The sequence below is a fragment of the Eupeodes corollae genome, chromosome 3, assembly GCF_945859685.1.
Source record: "Eupeodes corollae chromosome 3, idEupCoro1.1, whole genome shotgun sequence".
Lineage (NCBI taxonomy): Eukaryota > Metazoa > Arthropoda > Insecta > Diptera > Syrphidae > Eupeodes > Eupeodes corollae.
This window is the reverse complement of record NC_079149.1, coordinates 24,713,387-24,726,662: the sequence shown is the minus strand read 5'-3', so window position 1 is coordinate 24,726,662 and position 13,276 is coordinate 24,713,387. Positions and strand designations below refer to the sequence as shown.

The following is a 13,276-nucleotide window of genomic DNA, read 5'->3' as shown; positions in this document are numbered from 1 at the left end:
TTTAAATCAACGATCTTCCACGTATTGTTTTCAATTAATGATTTATGTTCTTCTTCAATAGCCTTAATCCATTCTTCTCTGTTAAGATTGGAAATAGCTTCATCATAATTTGTAGGTAGGTTTTCAACATTCTGAATTGCCAAAATTTTTACATAATCCGTCATAGTGGTTTACGAATTCTAGTTGATCGTTTAAGAGTTTGATTTTCTTTTTTGTTATTATCCTCACTTAAGCTGCTTTTTAACGATTCAAAATTATCTGATTCAGTTTGTAATAGTTCTTTTTCAGCTTATATCCTTATTAAATTCTGATTATATGACTCATTATTCTCTTTATTTGTTTTTTTATTTGTATTATTTGAATTATACATTTGTAATTCTGGAAATATTTCGTCTCGGCTGATGATTATTTTTCTTTTAAATGGATTATAAATTCTGTAAGCTTTAGTTTTTTTTACAATATCCTGACATCATACATTTTTCTGACTTTGAATCCCAATTCTTACGTTTTTCTTTTGGTACTAAAGCCATTGCTACACATCCAAATACCCTTAAATATTTCAAATTCTGTTTAATTCCGGTCAATATTTCTCCTGGTAAACTATTGTTTAAATACTTTCTAGGTGTTTTGTTTAAAATGTACGCAGCTGTATAAGTTGCCTCTGCCCAGTATAATTTTATAAACATTGCATCTGTTAGTAAAGATCGTGCCTTTTCAACAAGAGTCCGATTCATCCGTTCAGTCTTACCATTTTACTGCGGGCTATAGGGTGCAGATGTTTGAAGAATTATACCACTTTCTGCGCTGCATATCTGTTTCATTTCCTTGTTTATAAATTCAAGTCCGTTGTCTGACCTCACTTTCTTTATTCTCTTGCCTGTTTGATTTTCTGCTATTAGTTTAAATTTCTTGAAAATAATTAAATATCAGATTTATGCTTCATCATATAAACAAAAACCATTGATTTTTGTTTCATTGGCCCACAAACGTCTGTACGAACTAATTCTCTAGTATTTCAGTTGTAACATTCTCATATTTTGTAAAGGGTTATTTTGCTTGTTTTCCTTGAATGCACGAATCGCATTTCTTATCTTTTGATGTTATGTCAATTTCTACTTCATACGACTTTTACAAACGAATATTTTCGATATTAACATCCGTTACATATCCTAAACGTTTATGACAAATTTCTTTCAAATTTACGTCAAAACCTTTGTAATCATTTTCAACATTCAATTGAAGCATATTATTTGTTGCAATTCCTTCTTCAATTATCATTCGATTTTGATATATTTCACATTTATTTTTGAAGAATTTAACGGTTAGATAACCCTTTTTTAGTTAATTGACTAACTAATAATAAAATAATGCAAATGTCTGGCACAAGTAAAACGTTTTGAACAACAATTTCTTTTATTGTTATTCTTTTATTATTTAGAAAATGAATTGGCACATCACCTCTTCGAATTGCTTTTAATTTAGAATTGTTTGCAACAGTAACAAACTCATCAATTAAAAATGTTTTGAAATTAATAAAATCTTCTTTTCGTCTTGCCATATGTTCAGATGCTCTTGAATCAATTAGCCAATCTTTAGATTCAAAATCAAATTCGGCAGCAGATTTCAGCGCCATTGTCCTTTTATAATTCATAAAACCTGACTTAGGTTTTTCTTTGCAATATTTCGCTATGGCCCTTTTTTTTGACATTTAAAACATATTATATTCTCCTTTCGGTAAGCTTCACGGGAATAATTTCCCTTATACATTTTTTCCAATTTCATTTTCGTATCATTTTTACTGTAGTTGTGATAGTCTTGCAGTACTTTAGCTTTTACAAGATCACTAGTAATTTCCTAACCATTGCTGTCTAGTGCCAGTATCATAGGTTTTAATCGTTTCGGCAAACCATAGAGTAATAAACTTCCAATCCATTGTTCATCGACCTTCATTCCAATTTGGTTTAACTTCTTTGTCGTATCAATAATTGTATCAACATATTCTCCAACATTTGCACAATTATCCAATTGCGTCGTTGTTAATTTTCTAAACAAACCACAACGCCTTCTTAAACCAGAATCGTCATATGTAGAATCAAGCTTATCCCACATTTCTTTAGCAGTAGTACATCACTGAATATGTCCATTAAGATTCGATGATATATGAACATACAACTTATCTTGATATAGTTTTCTCTATAATATCTTCATTGGTATCAGTGCCTAAAACTGATTTCCAATACCCTTGAAGTTTTAACCCATGTTCCACAGAAAATTCCCATTTATGGAAATTATTATTTTCTGTTGTTTATTGCACGTAATGCTTATAGTAAGACGCTGCCTGGACCCATAACCTGAAGAAAAACACGTCCTTTGTGTTTAAGATATTTAAAGATAATAATCTCAAATCTTTATTTTTCGTTAGAGATTTAAATATAAATAGTTCAAGTTACATAGCAAAAAATTATAAACAAACAAAACAAGTATATTTAATTTTCAATTTCAACAATAAGAGTAAAACAAGTAACAAAATCTGAATTTTTTAAAATAATACAAATTTTTGTTTGTTGCAATTTTGAATTTAAAAGATTTAAAAATAATTATTATGTTTTATTGTTTTACAGTTTGCTGATGTTACTGCTTCTGAAAAACAATGATATGATTACATTGTCCGAGACTGTGAATTTAAGCTCCTCATTAGATTATCATATGGATGAAGGATATGACAAGAACCAAAGACCAAGTGAGTATAAAGGTAGTGTATTGAAATTTTATAAGTCAAAAAATTAAAAACATGAAATTTTTCAATAAATACATTTTTTTTTTCACGCACTGTGGCGTATGCGTAACATTTACTTTAAATAATAAATAAAGACAAACAAAATCCACTTTAATATGCTTGCCATGTACAGGAAGTTGCTTATTATTATTTTATGTTTTTTTTTTCTTGAATCAGAGCCAAATTGATAACAAATTATACTGAACACAAATTGAATCATTAGATAAAAGGGTTTTTATTCAACAAGAGGTTTCATTTTAAATGTCCTTTTTAAAGCTGTAAAAAATTGACATTTGACAAGTAAACTAAAAGTAAATAAAAATAGAACTATACACTTTTTATCAAAATTGTTAAACAAAATAGTAAAACATTGTAATGGAATAACTACTTTTAAATCAATTAAATCAAAACAGACAATTTTTTTTAGTTTTAGGAACTTTTAGTTCAGTCAAAACAAAGATCGATAACCTCGTTACGATGGGGTCTAAAGTTTAGTCTGATCAGTTCTCAAATGATCTTAAAAATGGATCCAATGATAGTTTCGTTATATTCGCTGGTAAAATAGTTTCTGTCGTTGAGATTGAACACGCAAGAATTTCGAGAGAAAATCATACAAAATTCTTAAAAGTGTTACATACAACCGACCGTCATTTCAAAACTACTCTTTTCATTGGGATGGTTCAGACGGTTATGAGTTCTAATTTATGTCACCTAAGTTTTTCATACAACCAATTTTAATTTAATGAATGATTTCAAAAAATTCCCATGTAAAAGTATTTTCAACATTTTTCGATGTATATAAATATGTATTTATTTATTTCGATATGAAATGTGATGTTTTAAGTTCCTACTTACTTTTTTGTTTGTTTTTAATGTATGTAAATATGAAATGAAATCAATGAAATGTGATGTTTTAAGTTTCTTTTTACTTAAATTTTAATTATTTATTTTTATATTAATAAAAAAATGTATTTAAAGAGCACAAACATTTTTTCATTCTTTAAATTACATGTCTATTGATTAAATCTTCCATTAACTGCTGCCGCCTTAAACTGCTTGAAGTTCCTGAATAAGAATCAAGCTCTGGAAAAGATTCATGCTGATGGCTTTCCTCTAACTCATCGTTGTTCTCTACACACATGTTATGTAGTATGCAAGCGCATGCCACTAAGTTCGGAATAGCTTTGAATTATTTCCAAAAAGTTTTTAATGCTTTGGTGATTTGCAGGAACATTTTCAGAAGTTGTGGAGCTACAACTAGAACTTGAATCATCATCGATTAGATTCAATAGGGATACAATTGAATTGTTTGATTCTTAGCTTTCATCACTTTCAAATAAAAACTGCAAATTATAAAGTTTTTAATAGAGAAAAGAAATAAAAATTAAAATGAATTCTTACATCAACCAAAGCAGCTTACATTTTGGTTATTTGTTTATATTTTTTTTGCTTCGAAATGTCACTTTTAAAAGAACGAATTTGACACTGCTACCAAATTTTAAATAATAAAAAATATGATGATCCAATGCTGTTTTATTATGATATATGGTGCTGTTTTATTATGATATACGGTGATAATAAAACGCGGCTAATTGTTTTTTCGTTGATGATCGAGCTTTTTTAATATGCCAAACCTTTCATTCTCATCAGTGACGGATATTACTTGGTGAAGCATCTTCTTCAATTGAATCGCATTCATACTCCAATTCAAGGTCAAGCCACCGTGCGCAGCTGACAAGTTCCAATCATTAACAACCAGCTTTTTTGTTTTAATCGCATACTCCATTATCTTTCTCGGTAGCCTATGCTCCTCTGTATTTAGTAGTCTTACAATGTAGTTAAAATTCAGCTTAAGGGTTGAAATAAACAGTAACGGCAGAAAGAATATTTTCCTTAAGAATAAGGCTTGCAACTAGCTCATACTTCTGTTCACCCCAAACATGTGCACCATAAAAAAGGATAGCTTGGGCAGTCGCATTAAACACTCTATATTTTAAGTCAGTCGCTATTAGCTTTTTATTATAGATTCTTTGCCAATTTACTCATATTGCCGATTAAGCTTTATTTAGTTTGCTTTTGAGATGTTTTTCTGATTTAAAATTGAAAGTGAACTACGTTACGTTAATAAATAAAAAAAGGACTTAACAACGTCTAAAGCTTTTTCGCCATATTTTCATTGCTCGTCTCTCGCTATTCTGCCAGGTCCATTATTAAAAACAAGGACTTTTAATTTTTCCGGATTAATTTCTAGATTCTACACTTGGCAATATTCATCCAGTTTATTGATCATCAACTGTAGAGCAGTCTGTGACTCCGCAAAACTGACAATGTCATCGGCATAGGTACATGATCACTTTGATCTGCTTGTTAGCAAATTCCACTCCACATTTGAGATATTCAACCAAATCATCTAGAAAATGTGCAAATAACAAGGGCCTTAGATTACAGCCTTGTCTCACTCCTTGGTTCATTTCAATCCTCTCTGATTTATAAATGTATACTAGTTTTGGTACAGTTTTTTAATAATGTTGACATAATTAGTTGACACTCCTAGGTTAAATAGCTTGTATAGTTAAGCTTTTCTGTTGATAGAATCCAAAGCTGCTTTGAAATCAACAAAAAAGGCGTACAGTTTTTTATTTTGGTCGGGTTTTCACTGCGCAAGTGAACGAAGCACAAAGATATTATCCACTGTGGAATAAAATAAAATAACTTTGAAATTCGTTAAACTTGTTTGCACCCAACTGCTTAGCCTTTCGTAAGGAACGATTGTGAATATTTTTAAGGCTTAATTCAGAGCCCATATTCCTCTATAATTTCTTGGGTCTTTAACATCAACCTCCTTGTGGATTGGCATTTTTGAGCATAATGTTAAGCGTCTCTGTTAATTTGATCTTAAACAAAATTGTGCTATTTTTAAAGAACTCAGCTGGTATAGCATTTGATCCAGCGGCCGTACCAGCTTTAAGACTTTGAAGAACAGAATTCACTTCATTTACAGTTATACTCTTATTGAGTTTCTCAATCGAAGTTGATTTTCGTGCACAACTCCAAGATATTTGTATTTAAGAATTTAAAAGTGAAGCGAAATGATGACTTAACGCCTTCAATGACACTGCCGCTGCAACTTTTACTTTAGAATTTCCATTTATTTCCTCGTTATAGCCCAAAACTCGGCTGAATCTTTACTTCGACTTAAGAAAACCGCTAAATTTTCTTCTTAGTTCTTTTTTTCTTTAAATGTATTTTTGTAAAGTTTGAAATGATTTCCTTGCTCGCAGAGCATAAGTTAAATGTGTATTGGAAAGAGGAATGCTGCTGAATGCAAAGTTTCTTTACGTCCATATTCTTTAAATTTAAAGAAACGCACCTACCCTATATCCTATGTTGAATATAAGCAGAGGGGTTGCTGAGGTCCAATAATGCCCCCCAAACATACCTCACTGTTTATACCCGTCTCAAAATCCAATCACACAAAACCTTTCGGGCTTTTATTTTGACTTTTCTAAATTTGGGCGTTAGGACATTGAAAGTTGATTTGGGAGATATGACATTTTATTTGGACTTTCTGACGTTTTCTTAGTGATATTTTTTATGACGTTTCTCTTTTTGAACTCTATGGCTGCGTGGAGTTAACAAATCTGTAAAGTTATTTGTTATTTTTGTTGCTAACTTCTTAAGTTTAAGGAAATATTTCAACTGAAAGACTTGTCTTGCAAAAAACTACTAATTTGAACTTGAAAATGTGGACCTATTTCGGTATCCGTGCCCTTATCAAAGCGCACAATAATTGTAACCGATCACCTTTTTTTTTTGACAGGAGGAAATCTTCAAAAGACGTTTGGCAGTATTTGACACCAAATAGTGTCACCTCTTCATCAGGACCAATCCTTCCGTTTTTTCTTTCTTAACTTTGTACAATCACTTTGCGGGAAGTTTAAACTTTTAATGCTTTCCCATTCCCCATTCAAGACGGACTCCATTTCAGAATTAATATGACTTTGCAGTCTCTGGTTGTGCGATACAGCGTATTTTTTAACAACTTCTATAACCATTTCCATTTTGTAAGTCATGATGTAGATCGGTGTTTCTTATGTACCAAGGTGCATTAACTATTCCAAGAAGGACTTCGTTTTGATATTTTTTTGGATGATTTCGGTATTTGTTTTCTTTGTACAGCCCCATAATTGGATTCCATAGGTCCAAACAAGCTTTAGTACTTGATTATACATCATTATTTTGTTTTGGATTAATAAATCAGAGTTGTTACCAAGCAACCAGTACATTTTTCTATATTTCAAGTTTAGTTCTTCTCTTTTCTTTTTGATGTGCTCTTTTCACTTAAGGTTTGCATCCAAAGTCATTCCAAGGTATTTGGCCGTAATGGCGTTAAGGTACAGCTTGATTATTAACGATTATTGGAATATTGTTTATCTTTTTATTTGTAAAGTTTATATGTGAAGATTTTGTTTCATTGAGATTGATACGCCATTTTTCGGTCCAAGCTCTCACTGTGTCGACGGCATTTTGTAGTTTTCCTGCTGTCTTAGAGACTCATTTGTCGGGCACCAAAATTGCGGTATCATCTGCAAAAGTAGCCATTATGGTGTGATTACCAACTGGAATATCCCTTGTGTATAGTAAATACAGGGTAGGACCTAGGACACTTCCTTGTGGTACACCGGCTTCTATTTTCTTCAATTCCGAGTATTCTTGATCGTACCTTACTCTAAACAATAAACAATCGGTCTGAGATGTACGATTTTAATATTTCAAAGTACTGCCTGGGAAGATCCCTTTGCAAAAGCTTGAGCAACATCTAAGAAAATAGCTGAACATACTTGTTTTTCTTCTAATGCTTTTTCTATTATATTCGATATTCTATGAACTTGGTCTATCGTGAAATGCTTATATCAGTTATAGCAAACACTTTTGCCATAATTGGTATAAGCGATATTGGTCTGTAAGCCGTCACTTCTGTAGGTGGTTTACCTTGCTTTGTTATGACAATTACTTCAGCAATTTTCCAATGGTGCGGGACATACCGGTGCTTAAGGCATGCATTTATTATATATTGGAGTTTTATGAAGGCTTTCAATGGCATTTCTTTTATGACCTAAGCAGTAATTAGATCGTAACCTGGTGATTTTTTATTTGGTAGTTGATGTAAAAACATACTTTTTATTTCTTTAAGTCTTACAATTTGTATTTCACTTTCATCTATCTTATCAACAAACTGTTAGTTATTTTCAGCCGCGTTTGATGAGCATGGCTTAAAACCATTTGCAATATGTTTAGCGAAAAGGTTAGCTTCTTCTTTCGGGTTACCGATCCATTTCCCATCTTAAAATTTCAAGGGCGAGTTTTGTAACTGCGGTCTCTTCAGGCGCTTGGCTGCTTCCCATAGCGAAAAATCGGTTGAAGCATCAGTCGTTAACTTCCTTAGGAATGTACTGAGTGAATCATGTTTGAATTTGTAAATTTGTTTTTTAAGAATGTTGCTTATACGGTTAAACGATGTTTTATCATCTGGAAATCTAGTATTTTGCCATTTTCTTCGAGCTCTTCTTTTCTCTATTATCAACTCTCTTATCTCTAAAGGATATTTTATTTCATTTTGTCTTCTATTAGAAAATGTTGGAATACTTTCTTCAGCGGCCTGTTGCACATCAGCAATAAATTGTTCCACTTCATGGTCAATTTGCTCGATTGTATCCATGGGAGATCTTAAATTTATAAAACTTAAAAGCCTTTCTCTAAAATCATTCCAGTTTGGTTTATTATTTACAAGCTTTGGATTACTTTTTTCTAGTACTTCCGATTCATTTAGTGATAGAATCACTGGAGTATGATCTGATGACAGGTCATAATAAACTTCGACACTAATGTTATTTCGTTTGATTCCTTTAGCTACGAAAAAGTCAATAACGTCTGGTATTTTGTTAGTATCGGAAGGCCAGTAAGTTGGCGACCTGGAGGAATAGAATTTGCAATAATTGTATTTAAGTTATTTTCAGCCGCGTTTGATGAGTATGGCTTAAAAACACTCGCAAGATGTTCAGCGAAAAGGTCCACTTTTATAAATGCAAAAACCACTAACACCAAAAATACATTTAATAATTTTCTGGATTAGTGTTTTATTTGTGGATGACAATCCCCAAAAATCTGATGTTTCAAATAAGGAAATTGATTTGTCCATAAAATGTTTAAACACACAATTATGATGAGAAAGAAAATTAATATTAACTTAAATGAAAGGCCACACCTTTGTAAATACCGTGAAAGTTTCATTTGGTTAGGTTTCATTACATTCTAATTTAATAATATTTACTTCTATTTACTGTAGTAATTTTTAATGTTAAAGGTCATTTCACATTAAAAGAAATAAAAAGACATTCGCCTACTTATAACAATAAATATATTTAGGGATTGAGGATTAAATTTGAACTTTTAGGAAGATTTAAGTCCTTAAACATATTATTTAGGGTTTCATTTTTACATTATGAAAATAACAATACATTTTAAAAAGAATCTTTATAAATTGTGTATTGTACCATTTTACTTGTTTAATCTTGTCAAATGTCAAAAGTGACAGTTAAGTTGACAGCTTTAGTAAGTTATGAAGCCCGTAAATTTGTAAGATGAGAGCGGAGTCTTAAGAAACCAAGCTATGCATTGTTAAAATATTTATCTGTTGGTTGACTTTCCTGTATTTTGACGACTTTTAAGAATGAAAATTGTATGGTCACGTTCATCTTTTAGTTATTTTATATCAAACGAAAATATAAAAATTGTTTTCAAGAATGTAAAGCTGTCCACTAATGCCTATTTTCCGAGAAAAGGATTCACTTAAACACGCACAAAATTATGTGGGATCTTTTTTCCATAGCAAATTGGTTGCTTTGTTTATTTTACAATTAATCTTCAAAATATCGACATACACCTAAAAGGTTTCCAAAATTTAAGCAATCAATCATTAAAAGGCCTTTCAACTCAATTATTGCCACGAGGATAAAATTCCCGCACCATTTTTGCTAAATGCCAACAAAAGAAATCAACTGCCTTTGATATAATACTGACCTCTAAGATTTCTTATATATGTTAACTTTGAAATCATAATAGTTTATTTAGCTGACTAAAAGGAGATAGCGTGTTAATACAAATAATATAATAAACTTTTATCGCTTAATTAGTTTGAAACAGAAATGTCAAAATCAGACGATACCTACCCAGTACGATAAATTTTCAAATTCTTAAAATACCTCTAAGCAGTTTTTTTGCACAACTTCCTTCCTGTTTCAATGTTACTCTTATAACTTACACTTTCAATTTAAAAAGCTAACTTAAAGTTGAAGGAGGTTTTATTTATCCCTGAAACTCTCGTTACCAGTTGTGACTTTACTGAAAACGAGACGACATTCAATAATTCATCCACCTTCAATCTTTTAAAGTAAGAGGATTGAGTGTCGACGGCCATTTAGGACAAACATCCAACCTACAATCTTCCAGCCCACTTATTACTACCACCTTGCTTCACTTCCGATTAAAATGCGTCTTGTATACCTTTTCCAGCCTCATGCATGGCCACTGACCAGGCCAAGCCACTGCCAGTCCAGTCCATTGATGATGGACTCTCCTCCTTGTACAGCATAGAATGGATGGCGCACCTTTTCATTGATTTCAATATTTATGGTATCTCACCTTTTTTACGCGGGGTTCATTTGGTCTTCATTGTAAACAAAAACGGGGGCTGATGTTTAAACTTTCTTTTTTTCTATTTTGTTGTCTTGACTTGCTAGCAATTATATTGAAAGTTATAAGATTATTTATAGATTTTAAGCTGAAGGGCATCAGATAATAATATTTGAAACTCACTTTTTTTCTTATTTTATATAATGTATATTATATATATTTACACTTTACAGATACAACAACATTTGTCGATGTGGGACTTTTTATTAATCGCATTTCGGCAGTGGAAGAGAATAAGGAAGTAAGGATTTAGCCAATTGGCCAATACGTCAGCTATTTAAGCCGATTGATTAGTTGTCTAAAAAATTTCAGGAAATTTCATTTGATGTGTTCCTGCAAGTCATATGGACGGATCTAAGGATACGACCGCGTGAAACTAATTTAACAAGAACGAAAAATTTTACAGAATTACAAATTGAAGAACGACAAAAAATATGGGTTAGTGACATACTTTTAAATTTTGTATTTTTTTAAAAATCCCTTTTTTTTGTTCAATAATTCTGTTTTATTTTTCAAGGTACCAGACTTGTATATAAGACAACTCAAGGAAATGAAAATAATAAAATTATTTGAAGATATATCTAGTTTACGACTTTATCAAAATAGTACAATTGTTCTTAGTATAGGGTAAGTCTAAAATCTTTTTTTTTTTAAATTTAAAATAAGTTTTAGTTATTTTTAAAGTCGTGTTTTTAAGAAATTGAAACTGTATTCATTACCCCCATTGGAAGTTTTTACACTAAAACATAAAATCTTACAATTTAACTCAAAATGTCGAAATTTATCAAATGAACACTGGGTAGTTTCAGAACACATAATGACCTGCCAAAAAATTCCAATGATTTTTTTCAATAATGAAAATCAATGATAATTGACCCCCAAGGAAAATTTTTAGGCGCCATTGAAAACAAACATTGGAATTTTGTTGACAGGTCGTTTAAAGCTAGCATTAAAAATGTCTGTCATTGAAAATTCTTTGTGTGATTTCCGATCGGTGGGTACATAATTTTCATTTCTAATTAACGGGAAACACTGTCAAATGTCGATTCAAACATTTTTCCGGATCCATTTTAAAAAATGTCCTTCCAATTAATGCAACATTGGAAACTTGACTGGAAAGTTAGTCAAGAAAATTCTCCCTTACTATTTAAAAAGTCAAGTCTACTTATGTCAAGATGACAGTTGATCATATTTTTTCATTCAACTGAAAGCTGAACTTTATTACTCAATGATTTATTTAATTGTTTGTTTTAATTTAATATGTTGTGTCAAAACTTTCCTTGTCAAATTGAAAAAGAAGTAAGTAATATGTAATATTTCCTTACAATACAAAATACAAATCGTGATGCCTAATGATTGTTTTGTAGACAATTATATATTTGGTAGTTTTTGTTATTAATGAAGTAAAGTTTAAATGTAAGACATTTGAAAGACCAACTAGCTGTTTTGGTCAAAATGTACGTTCAAAGAATGCATCTTACTGCAAATTAAGTCGCTAATGTTGCCAATTTAGGTTTTTCAAAAAAAAACCTAGAGGTTTAAAAAATTACGTCAAATAATAATCGAAAAAGGCTTGTCCCTATTTATGTGACACGAAGTGTAATACGATGATAAGTTTGTCGTGTTATGAGAAAAAGTTTTCCCCTTTCGAGCTTACAGAACATTATTTTGTCACACTTCCCAGTAATTTTCATTTCATACTTTTTAATTCGTGGCATGATGGTTAGTGCGTTGGACTGTCATGATTCAAGGGGCCTTGGGTTCAATCCCTGCCTGTTTAAAAAAAAAAAAACAATTTTCGCGGGTACTCCCTCTAGCGATGACTGACTCTTGACAAATCCTTCAAGAGTAATTCTTGTCATGAAAAAGTGCTTCCTCAAATTAGCCGTTCGGATTCGGCATATAAACTGTAGGTCCCCTCCATTCCTGACAACATTACTCGCACACAGGAATGGTTGAGAGTTGTAAGTCACTAGGACCTGATTAACACCGGACTGTTGCGCCACCCAATTTATTTTATTTACTTTTAATTTCGAAAAAAATACTAGGATTTTGCATTAATAAAAAAAAAAAACAATATCCGCAGTATAAATACTACCGACAAAAGTTAAATGTTGGTACGATTGATATTGCATTTGTGTCTCGATGGCTGTGTTCGTCGAGTAGTTGTGCATTTAAATCAATCTGTTACTGTTAGTATTATTTAGTTTTGTCAATGAAAATGAACTAACGGCTTATATTTCAGGAATAGAAAAGATAATTAAGTTTTGCTATGTTTCCACTAAAGGTTTATCTCAGTTTAGATAAAATAAATCTTTTTGGTGTTTCCACCGCACAAGAAGATTTAAAAATGATTAAGATTAACAGCACTTTCTAAAATGCAAATGGTGTTTCGATGTTTCTTATGAAGTGGAAGTGAGATATTTTGATTCGTGTTAAACAATGAAGAGCTTCAAGCTCGCTTCAATACCATATGTAGTAGTCTGCGAACAAACCCTCTTCTTGAAGTTTTTATTTTTTTTTATAGAATCTCACTTTCCAGAAGTTTTTTTACCTTTTTTTCTTAAAAATTGTCCTTTTTATTAGTTCAAGTTAATTCTTTTATTTTTGATGAAGTTAATTACAACTTTTGGTTTTCACAAAACTTTCTTCTATTTGTAAGTTTTTTTTTTAATTAATATTTTGACAGATCTTCTTTTAGTTGTGCCAATTTTTAAATACAAAAGTCTGGCTACTGCCGACGCGTTT

At 31.2% G+C, this 13,276-nt stretch overlaps 1 protein-coding gene across 5 annotated transcripts in view; it reads left to right on the top strand.

The window, feature by feature from the left end:
* LOC129951915 (glycine receptor subunit alpha-2-like) overlaps positions 1-13,276 on the top strand; it is a 35,797-nt gene that overhangs the window by 16,815 nt on the left and 5,706 nt on the right. For 2 of the 5 annotated variants that reach the window (XM_056064276.1, XM_056064275.1), the window contains exons 2-5: positions 2,622-2,752; positions 10,702-10,769; positions 10,823-10,966; positions 11,046-11,155. In XM_056064276.1, the coding sequence (XP_055920251.1) occupies positions 2,622-2,752; positions 10,702-10,769; positions 10,823-10,966; positions 11,046-11,155 (453 nt within the window). The remainder of the gene's footprint in view (positions 1-2,621; positions 2,753-10,701; positions 10,770-10,822; positions 10,967-11,045; positions 11,156-13,276) is intronic. The other 3 variants (XM_056064279.1, XM_056064277.1, XM_056064278.1) reach the window with 3 other exon arrangements.